The 13280-nt window shown below is 42.9% G+C and overlaps 1 protein-coding gene across 4 annotated transcripts in view; it reads right to left on the minus strand.

Annotated features, from left to right (window-relative positions):
* Positions 1-877: 877 nt before the first annotated feature.
* The window catches only part of CARF (calcium responsive transcription factor), a 57757-nt gene continuing 45354 nt past the window's right edge, over positions 878-13280 (minus strand). For 3 of the 4 annotated variants that reach the window (XM_069733559.1, XM_069733558.1, XM_069733560.1), the window contains exons 10-15: positions 10170-10397; positions 7952-8114; positions 6911-6986; positions 5294-5409; positions 3162-3630; positions 878-1481 (exon numbers count right to left, since the gene is read on the minus strand). In XM_069733559.1, the coding sequence (XP_069589660.1) occupies positions 1360-1481; positions 3162-3630; positions 5294-5409; positions 6911-6986; positions 7952-8114; positions 10170-10397 (1174 nt within the window). In that variant the 3' untranslated portion in view covers positions 878-1359. The remainder of the gene's footprint in view (positions 1482-3161; positions 3631-5293; positions 5410-6910; positions 6987-7951; positions 8115-10169; positions 10398-13280) is intronic. The other variant, XM_069733561.1, reaches the window with a different exon arrangement.

Genomic DNA, 13280 nt, shown 5'->3' on the forward strand with positions numbered 1-13280 from the left:
TCTTTTTACATCAACTAAGGAACTTGCCCCTCAGACCATGAAGAGTCATTACAACGGAGACCCTAATCACAGGACAATAAAACAATCCTTATCTAAGAATTGGCCCAATATTTATGGACGTAACTGTTTATCACCCATGGTAATTCTGCTTCATGTCACCTGGCTTATCCATGGTTTTTTTTCCCCTCTTTTTTTTTTTTTTCTTCCTATACTGTGTTGTGCATAAATATGTGATTCTTCAGAATTTGTTTTAGTCTTTGCCTGATGAAGAGACCTGAGTAGTCTCGAAAGCTTGCAATTTGTTACCATCTTTTCAGTTAGCCATTAAAAGGTATCAACCACTGAGGACTCTCAATTTTAAATATTTTTCTATCCACTGGCTAACACGGTACCAAGATATATTTCTTTCCTGTTTCATTTGGAACGCTAATGTTATGTGCGATCTGGCTGTGGCTCTCCCAAGCCTGACAACTCCATATATTTTTATGAAGCGGTCACGCTCGGGTCTGGAGAGCAGCAGCCAGTCCATGCATTGCGGTCCGATCTTGGACGGCTTTGCACGGATGTCTGAATAAGCTGGGAGTGACAGCTGCAACCCCCGATATCTCAGGCTGGGTCGCATCTACAGCGGTGATTCTGGTCTCATTCTGAAACAGAGAATCTCAGTTAGTGCAGATAATGACCATCAGTAGCCAGGATGCATCCAATACGTCCTCGGCTACCAAGTTTCCACCCTGCAATGATGTTTGAGATACGTCCGTGGCAGTGAAAAGGTTAAATAAGTACTAAATCCTAAATGATGGCAGTAAAGCCGTGAAAGACTCATCAGACAAATAGGTTAGAGTAATTGTGGGGAAAAATGAACAGTAATAATGAATGCTGGGTGGAGGGAAATTTTAATTTCATTGCCAGAATTAAGGTTAAAATCAAAATTAACATTCTTGCTCATTTATAAGAATTTCTATCGATCAGTAATTTTCAATTCCTGATAATATTATAGGCTCAGATAATTGAAGGAAAATATGCTTGTACACAGCCAGGTGTACAGCATACCGGCGGAGTATATACAGGATGACGTGAAAGTGACGACTTGCAAACACAAGGAAGTGTATAAAACGATTAGACAGAGAGCACCGGGCCTGAAAGTGACTGTTTTAGGGTTAGTAGTTCCCAGTGTAACACACTTCATGCTGCTGTGATACTTCATTCCTTTCCTTTACTAATGCCGTCTCAGGATAATGGTCTGCAACACATGAAACAGTTGAGAGATCCAAATGTTGGATGAGCAGTCTTTATTGTACATGTGGCTGTTTCCCTCAATATGAGGGCTGGCGATAAAGTCAATGATGGGATCATAGTTCATGCAGGGTCCTGACAATCTGTGGTTCCTGCTCCTTCCGCATGATCTTGGGTTTCTGTTGTCTCTCCTGGGTTGTCCTCACCTTCCTCCATGCAGTATTCCTCTATAGAACCGACTTCAACTAAAATCAATGGAAAAAAGACAAATAAGGCTATAAACCATCCATCTGTCCATAAACATTTCTTTTTCTATATTACTGATCATAAATCTTTAGTATAGCAGACAATGGGGAATATTTATCAAGTTAATGTGCCAGAATTATGTATTTCTTGACTTGCACCATATATATGTTGTGTTTGAGTCAGGACCTAAGGGACAGGACCTTGATGAGAAAGGCATGGATAATGAAGAAAGGGGCGTGATTTAACATGCCAAAAAATGCACACGAGTAAACCATCAACTAAATACCCCATGTAAGGTGGCTGCCAGACACATAGTGGATGGGAGATATGTATCACAGAGGCGGTTGTCCTCTGTGATGTAAAGTTCTAGTACACAGAGGGATTAATTGGCCATGAGAAGGGTCAGGTTTCATGTGAGCACCTGAAGAGTTGGGCAGGATGGATGCTCACCATATCTCCACCCCCTGGATGTGATTCACAATGTAAAATGGTGCCAGCTTGTCTCACACATTTTATGTGTGTGGGGTGTGCAGATCTCCAGGATTGAGAGCCTTTGTTAAAGGACTAAGAAGCTGGAGTCTAACCCAAGCGGGCGAACCCGCAGTACTGTATGGACTTTTTACTTTCTGTTTCACTTTGTGTCGGACAAGGGCTGTATTTAAGTTTTCCTGTGATGTGGTTTATGAGGATTGAAATAAACCAGCTGGACCTTTAAATAGAAACTGTTCATGTGATACCTCATATCACTCCCATCTTGTATGTGCCCGCCGATACTGATAATTGGCTGACTCTCTAATGTGTATGGGTCCCCAGCTGACTGTTAGGGGACATGTCTGAAACCAGAATGCAAATTGCTTTGTTCTCTCAAAGATATGCTGCTGCAGAGATATCGGTCAGTGGCTCTCTAGTGGAAAATGCAGGAGCGCTCCTGTGCATGGGAGCGAGAGCCAAAATGGCTGTCAGTCATGTGATCGGCCGAAGCATCGATTTGCTGACAGTCAAATCTTAAACTTTCGATGTATCTAAATGCCAGATTTATCAAACAGCATGAATCACTATGATAAATCTAATGTATTCCAAGGCAGCCGAGCCTAAGTTTGCACTAAAAATTAGAGAGTACTGATAATTGCGCCCTATTTTTGTCTTACAGGCCTGCTCTGATCGACGCCACAATGTAGCCATTAGATGTAAAACACAGAAATCAGTACAGAATCATATCTCGTGGTCTGTGCACTTCATGGCTATGGCTCCACTGCAACTTTTGACTATGAGACAAGTGTGGTTAAGGATACTGCAACCTCAATGAGACAAATATAGAGCAAGATGGATGGAATTATAATAATAGTATCAAGTTCCCCAGAACTGGGCACAGTATCCCAATTTTATTGCAGCCATAACTTTCAGGGCCTTTACCCAACTTTTCTAGGCAAATATATCATTAGGTATTCCCATGAACTTTGACATGATACATATTTAGAAAAAAACTTGTCGGCACGAAGAAGTTACAGATATGCTGGTTTTAGCGGCCTGTCATGTAGTTTTTAGAATCAACAATGTGGCCAACAAGCCCAGATACCGTATCTCTTCATCTGAATTATTCAGGCAATATGTTACAGTCCCCATACAGTTGGGGTACTAGAAGTTATTTCAGCTACGTGACCATTTCCATAGGCACTTACCAATGGTCGGCTGGTGGTCCAGAATCCTAATAGGAATAGGGTGCAGCTCTCCAAGCAGAATCTGGTGCACTTCTCCAGACATGCTGGATGTGGGATCTTCCACAGTCACCAGCTGCCCCATGCTGACCAGGTGATTGTGACCGGTGACTGCTGACAAAGAGGACTCGTTCTGCTGGCTCTGCAAGTGACCGAGCACCAGGGGATGACTACTTGTTCCAGCATTAAACAAACCTGGTTGTCTGACTGCAATAAGAGAGGTTGTCCCATCAGAAGTTGTGAAAGATGGAGACTCATGATTCACTGCAATTAGTGCTGTTGTGCCATCTGAAGACGCGAAGGACGGGGTTTGCGGGTTCACAGTAATCAATGCTGCCGTTTCATCAGCTGTAAATGGAGAAGATGGCTGGTTCACCGCAATAAGGGCAGTTGTTCCATCCGGTGATGTAAAAGATGACTGCAACTGGAGACTCTGGAGAAAATACAGAATATATAATGTACAGAGTTTCAGGTGTGAACATTAGTCCATGAGAAGCTCCTCAATATATGGGACAACAGTAGAACTTATGGTCACATGAAGGTGGTCAAAGCCACCCAACGATGAGGATCCTACTCTGTCCACACATTAAAGGGAACTTGCCATTAGATTCATGCTGCTGGAGTCACGAGCCACATGAATCAAGACATTGGCTCCGTGATTCCAGTTAGGTATGTATTACTCTGAAATACAGCAGCTCTTCAGAGAAAATATACTGTGAAAACCTGGCCAGAAACTATAGGGAGGTGACGGACTAGTCCGCTGCGACCCCAGACGGATTCTCCCTGCCCCGCTCCAGTTGACTGGCAGATCTTTCCCTATGTACACACAAGGGAGAGACCTGTCAATCATCTGAAGTTGGGTGGGACGAAAGTCACCTGACTATAGGGAGAGACCTAAATAGTCAATGATGACTATGGACAGCTTTACAAACTAAGTTTTCTCAATGGGGCTGCCCGGCTCTGATTACTGCTACTGGGCAGCAAGAATCAAATGACAGGTTCCCTTTAATGTTTCTGGGCTGCTAACAAATATATATATTTAAATTTTGCTTAGACCTTGTTAAGAAAGTACAGAAACTATGCCGTACACTTTTGAACATTTCTATTTATCTTTGTTCCAACATGGTATTTTAAAGGATATGTCTTCTATTTCTAAGTGTTATTGCACTAATACATCTACAAAACTGAAAACTATAATTGGGCTTGTGTGATAAATGTGTGCAGCTACAATGCAGGGCTATGTATCTCCATGGTAACAGACTATAAGCAAAGCTTTGTGTAGTCTGATCCTGCCGCCATGTCTTACCTACATCCTGGTAACATCAGTGAGCAAACAAAATATTATGATTCTCTGCCAGTTTTTAGGAATAAATGAAATGCTTTACATATTCCATTAAACAAACAGAGGGGTCATCCATCACTATTTAAGAATATCAATAAACTGACCAGCACCTCCGAGCAGAAAAAGGCAACAGATGCAAGCAGTCATGACTATATAACCAGCTGTACTCTGAAATGCTATAATATGCAATCATTGAAGATATGAAATTAGAACTGAATTACTGCTGCAGAAAATATATATTTGTACATGAAGGTACTTACTACACAAATTGGCCAATTCATGAGAGCCCACCAGCCATGACAAGGTGTACCCCCTTTGCTTGGACCCTAACCTAGAATGCCTCTGCTGGGCTGAAAGTCTACAGCTTTATGGGTAGGCAGGATCTAGAACCTACTTTTATTTGGCTCATGGGGCAGTTTCCCTCCCAGAAATACATTCTGCAATGTCAGGCCTGTGCGTCCAGAGTGCTGCTGCCATCGCTAGCGCTGATGAGCCAGCACAGCTTCATTCCTGCACGGATTTGCTCCTTTTATACATCTACTGTGTGATCTCATATCTCCTATGCAGATACAGGTTACTATTTCAAAAGTTGCTTACTTTCACATGTAATATACAAATTAGCTACTAAAAAAACCCCAACAAATCAAATAGTTAAAAAGCACCACACAAAAGCAGATCCACGTATTTACTGACTTCTATAGAAACAGTGATCACCCTATCAACTGGTGAAGTAGAAGCCAAACAAATCACCAACCTGCAGCTGTGCAAAGATTTTGGGTTGCAAAGAGGTTAATGAAGAGATGAGCTGAGCTGTATCCTGGCAGTCGTCTTCATTAGAGGAGTTCTGCACTTTTATTAAGGAATCGTGCTCTATCAAACAAAACATGGACATCAGTTGTATTGATAAAGATTGGGTTCATCAAATCGCTAATCCATTCCTCCAACGACGTAACACAGTAATACGTCAGAGCGTGTGCACAGTGTATACATTGATTAATGAAGTCTACTCTTCCCAGCATTCACACAACGACAGTGTATAAATGTAGGATGTCCCAACGACTGCTGGGCTTGGGCAGGCAGCTGGCAATGTGACTCGCTCTGTGCCGGAGGGAATCCTGCTTTGGGTGCACTGCTGTGCGGCATCGGGGCTAGTAGAGTAATGGGGATCTCCTACCGGACTCAATAAGGGCCACATAATGGTGAATACACAATGCACATTAAAGAAGCACTCCTCCCATCAAAGTTTTTATCCTCTTATTAAATTATAGTCATATTATATGCAATTGCTCATTTTGCCTTTCTACCCAGATATTTATTCTCTTTTCCATTAGGTCTATGACATCATGTGATTAAAAACGGTCTAGCTGAATCCTTCTAAGTTCACATTAGCGTATCTGTGCGCAGCGTATCATCTGCATGCGCAAACGCATGCCAAAACGCATTTAAACGCATGCTTACCCATGACGCAAAAAAAAAACATGTGTTTGTATGCGTTTTTGCCTGCATTTGCGTTGTTTATGCGCATGCGTTTGATATTTCCAGGAGGGCATGTCTCAATCAGTTCCCGGATTTGCGTAGTCCGAAGTACACAAGCGCATCGAACGCATGCGTGTACATGTTCTTGCGTACCAATGCATTCCCACAGACAGTAATGCGTTGTTTATACGCACTCATCCGCACTCATCCACATGTTGCGTTCGCCAGATACCGCGAAACAACGCACGGGGAGGCATCCACATACAAACTGATGCCAACACATGTCCCTGCGTACACAATTTTAAAGATAGGTACGCAAGACGCATGCGGACAGTACACAGGCCTATGCTGCGTAAAAAACCGCTAATGTGAACCCTGCCTAAGCTCTATGTAGAAACAGGACGCCAATTTTCCCTGCACGGCTGATCAGTCACTGCAAAATTCCCTGGCAGAGGAAAAAGGGAGCAGCTGGGTCAGGAGTTGTAGAGGGGAATGATAAATGCAGGGACAAGAGACTTCCTGTTTCTACATAGAGCAAAGAGACGAATTAGCAAGGTAGAAAGACAAAATGAGCAATTGTAAGTACACAGTGCATCTTTAAGAGCAGAAGAATCAGATGTGTATATTAAAAAGTAGAGCCATCACTCCTGATAATATATATAAATAAAAGTCAAATATATTGTCTTCTGTACGGATATTAAATATTACTGGAATAAACTGAAGTTTAAAAAAATAGAAATTTAATCTACGGTAATTGGTAACCGTCCAGAAGCTGGCTGACCAGTGACTATTCTTTGTCCTCCTGTGCTTTCCCAATTATGCTAAACATTATAAAACCTTTCCCATTATGTGCAGCACAGAAAAGTGCAACCAAATAATAAAAATCATGGCATACCTTCATGAGAGGAGGATTCAAATGTCACCGTAACCATTTCATTGAGAACATTCCCACTGTCAGTACTCCACTGAAGCTTTAAGAATATGATTGTGTAGATTAATACATTTATAACATATAAAATACATCACATATGGAAAAAGGATAAAGGGGACAGCACCACAGACAGGCCACTACAGAAGTGGGGATATTGTGTGCCCCAACATCTATATGAGGGCTTATCCCTAGTCTTAAAAGGAATCTGTCACCAGGGTTTGGAAACCTAATCTGATAGCAGCATAATGTAGAGACGGAGACCCTGATTCTAGCGATGTGTCACTTACAGATTTATCAGCAGGAGATTATCACTAGAGGATTAGTAAACCTGCTGCCATGTAGTCCTCCATATTCATGAGCTCTGTAACCCAGCCCCCACAAATGATTGGCAGATTTCTGCCTATGCACAGTAAACACAGAAAGCAGCCAGCCAATCATAGGTGTTATGCAGCGCTCAGAATTCAGAGAATGAATAGATCTGCAGCAGATAAAATGGGGATTGTATCAAAACTGCAGCAGCGAACCTAGTAACTGATACTTCGATGGAATCAGGGATTCTGCCCCTATATCATGACAGATTCCCTTTAAAGACATTAGTGATCACATATTGGCTTTTCTAAGTCAAGTTAAAAGAAGGGCAGCAAGAGCCAGACGGGCACAGCGCTCTCCAGATTGTAGCTCCACCACGCTAGTAATCATCTAACGTTAAAGCTTAGACTTTCGATCACAAATATAAGCATAAAAGAAATTAAAATAAAACAAAAAAATGTTTGTCTGTTAGGACATTACTTTTTAAAAAAGAAACAATTACATTGTACATAGCCCACACATTATTGAAGCTTTTATATTTGTTACATAAACTGAGCCATCAGCAATAGGCGGCATGCTTTTCCCACGGTCTATATTTTTGTATGTGGTTTGGCTGTACTTATGCTTCCATCTTTTTTGTTTGTTTTTTAAGGAAATCCATTTAAAAATCTATACATTTCTAGTAAGCTCACGTACTGGTCTGGGAATAGTCTCCTGGTCATAGACGAGTTCTCCATTTCCCAGGGCTTTTTGTGCCTCGTGGATGTGGTTCTTCAGGTCATTTACAGTCGGGAAGTAGGACAAATTATGCCGTTCTGGGATTTCATCTGGTTTGAAGAGTTCTCGTTCCACAAATTTCCTAAAGTGAAGAAATAGAATAATAAGAATTAATGGGGCATATTCTTACACTAGACAGTCTTCAGACTTTATCGGAGTGGGTAATCCTTGACGCTGATCTCTCCTTCAAACCACATATCCAAGCCCTTTCCACTTCCTGCCGATTTCAACTCAAAAATATTTCATGAATCCATACATTCCTAAAAACAAGAATCTGCAAAAACCCTAGTCCATGCCCTCATCATCTCCCGCCTCGACTACTGCAACCTCCTGCTCTGTGGCCTCCCCTCTAACACTCTTGCACCCCTCCAATCTATTCTAAACTCTGCTGCCCGACTAATCCACCTGTCCCCCCCGCTATTCCCCGGCCTCTCGCCTCTGTCAATCCCTTCACTGGCTCACTATTACCCACAGACTCCACTACAAAGGCCTAACAATGACGTACAAAGCCATTCGCAACCTGCCTCCTCCATACATCTGTGACCTCGTCTCCCGGTACTTACCTACACGCAACCTCTGATCCTCACAAGATCTCCTACTCTACTCCCCTCTTATCTCCTTTTCCCACAATCGTATACAAGATTTCTCTTGCGTATCACCCCTACTCTGGAACCCTCTACCACAACACATCAGTCTCTCACCTACCATCGAAACCTTCAAAAAGAACCTGAAGACCCACCACTTCCGACAAGCCTATAACCTGCAGTAATCACCGATCGACCAATCCGCTGCATGACCATCTCTACCCTCACCTACTGTATTCTCACCCATCCCTTGTAGATTGTGAGCCCTCGCGGGCAGGGTCCTCACTCCTCCTGTACCAGTTATGACTTGTATTGTTTAAGATTATTGTACTTGTTTTTATTATGTATAGCCCTCCTCACATGTAAAGCGCCATGGAATAAATGGCGCTATAACAATAAATATTATAATAATAAATATGCCAAATTTTAAGACTGTCTAGTCCAAATTTCCACCACCGATTAGTTGGCTTACTGTGTGCCACAATTTGGGCGCATTGTTTTGCATGTTAAGTCACTGCGTTTCCTTGATAAACCACACCCCTTTTCACCAAGGTGACGACCCCTTGTCAAACAAGGTATAAATCATATCATAAATTTAGTGCAGGTCGAGTCATGGAATCCCATGCACGGCTCCTTCAGATTTTCATAATATTGCCAAGAATCCCAAAGTAAAAATATCAAAGGCACCAGAGGTCTCCCGGCCACAGATTGCCTTTATCAAGTCATGTATGGTATGTAATCTCTCTCTTGACATGGCTTAAAGGGAATATGTCAGCAGGTTTTTGCTATGTAACCTGAAGACTGTATGCTGTAGGGGTTAAAACCCAGATTTCAGCTATATCTCTCATCAAGCTCCATGGTTTTGTTTGCTTGCAACTGATTGTTTTAGCACCAGTAGCTTATCGTTGCTGGGACACAGCAGCACGTTCCTCCTGGTCCAACAACGCCCCCTCTTCTGATGAGCAGCTCACTGTCTATGCACATTGCATATACAGAGCCTGGTGTGGGCGGGGCTAGCTGTTGTGTGGGCGGGGTTAGCTTTCTCAGCTCTGATTCATTCTACATCTAAAAAGCTCTGATTGTATCAGAACGGTTGCACCCAGTAATCTAAGTGATACATCGTTGGATTCAGCTTCTCTTCGTCTACATCATGCTGCTCTTAAATGAGGTAGCAAAAACCTGCCAACAACGTCCCTTTAAGAAACTGTGGCCAAAACATTGCATATTTTTTTCTATGTGCTATAAATAATACAGAAGTTTACTGAGAAGACACCCAGTGCCTAGTATATAAATATAGTAAAAAAGTCATGAAAGATTTTTGGTGCATTTTGCTTGATTAACATGCCCAAATATGATAACTATAATATCAAAACAATGGGCTAAGGACAATTATACCGTTTGGCTCAGGGTGGAGAAATATCTGGTACCCGATATAGACACTATGGAAACTCTAAGAAATGGAATATGATACATTGTAATGAACCAAACGATTATAAATCTATATCCAATGTCCTGGCGTCCAGTTCATCAGTAAGTATTAGTTGTTTCTATACCTCAGCTGCTTTCTGACAGCGTAAACCTCGTCAATGCCTCTGGCCACCAATTCCCGGATTTTTTCTGCTACGTAAGGATGCAGACGAGAGGACAGGGCAGATTCATCACAAATCATCTCATCGTCTTCCTCATTAGGTGGCTGAAATGGGCTCGGTGAAGAAGAGAAACAACCTGCATCCAGATTGTGGTACTGATGCGCCTCCTGATCGGGTAGCTGGACGTACCATCTGCGCCACAAAAGAGACAGAAAAGCGGTTAGTTCTCACCTATATAGGTTATATCGCGGATTAATGAAGCCAGGATGGTTACTGATCAAATTGGGCTTTTTTATTTAACAAAAGAGGAAGGGTGTTGTCTAATGACATCAATACCCTATATAAGGTGTGCTTAATTATTAGGCAACTTCCTTTCCTTTGGCAAAATGGGTCAAAAGAGAGATTTGACGGGCTCTGAAAAGTCCAAAATTGTGAGATGTCTTGCAGAGGGATGCACCAGTCTTGAAATTGCCAAACTTTTGAAGCGTGATCACCGAACAATCAAGTGTTTCATGGCAAATAGCCAACAGGGTCGCAAGAAGCGTGAAGCTGCCAAGATGCCATTTGCCACCAGTGTTGCCACATTTCAGAGCTGCAACGTTACTGGAGTAACAAAACGCACAAGGTGTGCGATACTCAGGGACATGGCCAAGGTAAGGAAGGCTGAAAAACTACATGAAACATAAGATAAAACGTCAAGACTGGGCCAAGAAATATCTTAAGCCTGACTTTTCAAAGGTTTTATGGACTGATGAAATGAGAGTGACTCTTGATGGGCCAGATGGATGGACCAGAGGCTGGATCAGTAAAGGGCAGAGAGCTCCACTCCGACTCAGACGCCAGCAAGGTGGAGGTGGGGTACTGGTATGGGCTGGTACCATCAAAGATGAACTTGTGGGACCTTTTCGGGTTGAGGATGGAGTGAAGCTCAACTCCCAGACCTACTGCCAGTTTCTGAAAGACAACCTCTTCAAGCATTGGTACAGGAAGAAGTCAGTATCGTTCAAGAAAACATGATTTTCATGCAGGACAATGCTCCATCACATGCCTCCAACTACTCCACAGCATGGCTGGCCAGTAAAGGTCTCAAAGAAGAATAAAATGATGACATGGCCCCCTTGTCACCTGATCTGAATCCCATAGAGAACCGGTGGTCCCTCATAATAAAATGTGAGATCTACAGGGAGGGAAACAGTCCACCTCTCGGAACAGTGTCTGGAGGCTGTGGTGGCTGCTGCACGCAATGTTGATCGTAAACAGATCAAGCAACTGACAGAATCTATGGATAGAGGCTGCTGAGTGTCATCATAAAGAAAGGTGGCTATAGTGGTCACTAATTTTTTGGCTTTTTGTTTTTGGGCAGCACGGTGGCTCAGTGGATAGCACAGCAGCCTTGCAGCGCTGGAGTCCTGGGTTCAAACTCCACTAAGGACAACGTCTGCAAAGAGTTTGTATGTTCTCTCCGTGTTTGCGTGGGTTTCCTCCGGGTTCTCCAGTTTCCTCCCACATTCCAAAGACATACTGATAGGGAATTTAGATTGTGAGCCCCATAGGAGACAGCGATGATAATGTGTGCAACCTGTAAAGCGCTGCGGAATATGTTAGTGCTATATAAAAATAAATATTATTATTATTATTATTATTATTATTAAAGATTATTTTTGCATGCCAGAAATTTTTATTTCTAAATTTTGTGCCATTATATTGGTTTACCTGGTGAAAATAAACAAGTGAGATGGGAATATATTTGGTTTTTATTAAGTTGCCTAATAATTCTGCACAGTAATAATTACCTGCACAAACAAACATCCTCCTAAGATAGCCAAATCTAAAAAAAACCACTACAACTTCCAAAAATATTAAGCTTTGATATTTATGAGTCTTTTGGGTTGATTGAGAAAATAGTTGTTGATCAATAATAAAAATAATCCTCTAAAATACAACTTGCCTAATAATTCTGCACACAGTGTAGTGTTCTCAAATGGAGGACTTATCCTTGGGAAAAGCCAATCAATCAATTTTGAAAGATTGGATAACCCAGCGAAAAACAGGATTTTTGGTTGCTTACCGTAAAATCTGTTTCTTGGAGCCTCCATTGGGGGACACAGGAACCATGGGTGTATGCTGCTGCCACTAGGAGGCTGACACTATGCACAAAAAAAGTTAGCTCCTCCTCTGCAGTGTACACCCCACCGACTGGCATTATACGCTTCAGTTAGTGAGAAAGCAGTAGGAGAAAACAACAAGGTTGAAAAACCATAACCGCAAACTTGACAACTGTAAACGTGAGAACAGTCATAGAACATAGAACAACAGAAACTGAGAAACATTGGGAGGGAGCTGTGTCCCCCAATGGAGGCTCCAAGAAACAGATTTTACGGTAAGCAACCAAAAATCCTGTTTTCTTTATCGCCTCTCATTGGGGGACACAGGAACCATGGGACGTCCCAAAGCAGTCCCTAGAGCGGGAAAAACAGACTTCCATCAGGTCAGAGGACTCACCACTGCCGCCTGCAAGATCATTCTGCCTAGGCTGGCGTCCGCCGAAGCGTAGGTATGGACCTCGTAAAATTTGGCGAACGTGTGGATGGAAGACCAAGTTGCCGCTTTTTCAAAGCTGTAGGGCGGAAGCCCTGTGGTGCACCGCCCAGGAGGCGCCAACTGCCCGGGTAGAGTGAGCCTTGATCCCAGGAGGGAGCACTCTGTTCTTGACCCGGAAAGCCTCCAGAATTGCCGTTCTGATCCAGCGAGCAATAGTCGCCTTAGAAGCCAGTTGGCCTCTGCGCGGGCCATCAGGAATGACGATAAGAGAATCCGTCTTCCGGAAAGTGGACGTTATATCCAGGTAGATCCTCACTGCCCTGACGAGGTCCAGCTTGTTCAAAGATCGCTCCCGAGGATGAGTGGGAGCTGGACAAAAGGAAGGTAGAACAATGTCCTTGTTGAGGTGGAAGGTGGAAAACCACCTTAGGAAAGAAGGCGGAGGCCTGAGGACCACCTTGTCCTGGTGGATGACCAAGAACGGAGGACGACAAGACAGGGCCGTCAACTCGGAAACGCGGCGGATAGAATTGA

This window comes from Ranitomeya imitator, chromosome 7, assembly GCF_032444005.1.
Source record: "Ranitomeya imitator isolate aRanImi1 chromosome 7, aRanImi1.pri, whole genome shotgun sequence".
NCBI lineage: Eukaryota > Metazoa > Chordata > Amphibia > Anura > Dendrobatidae > Ranitomeya > Ranitomeya imitator.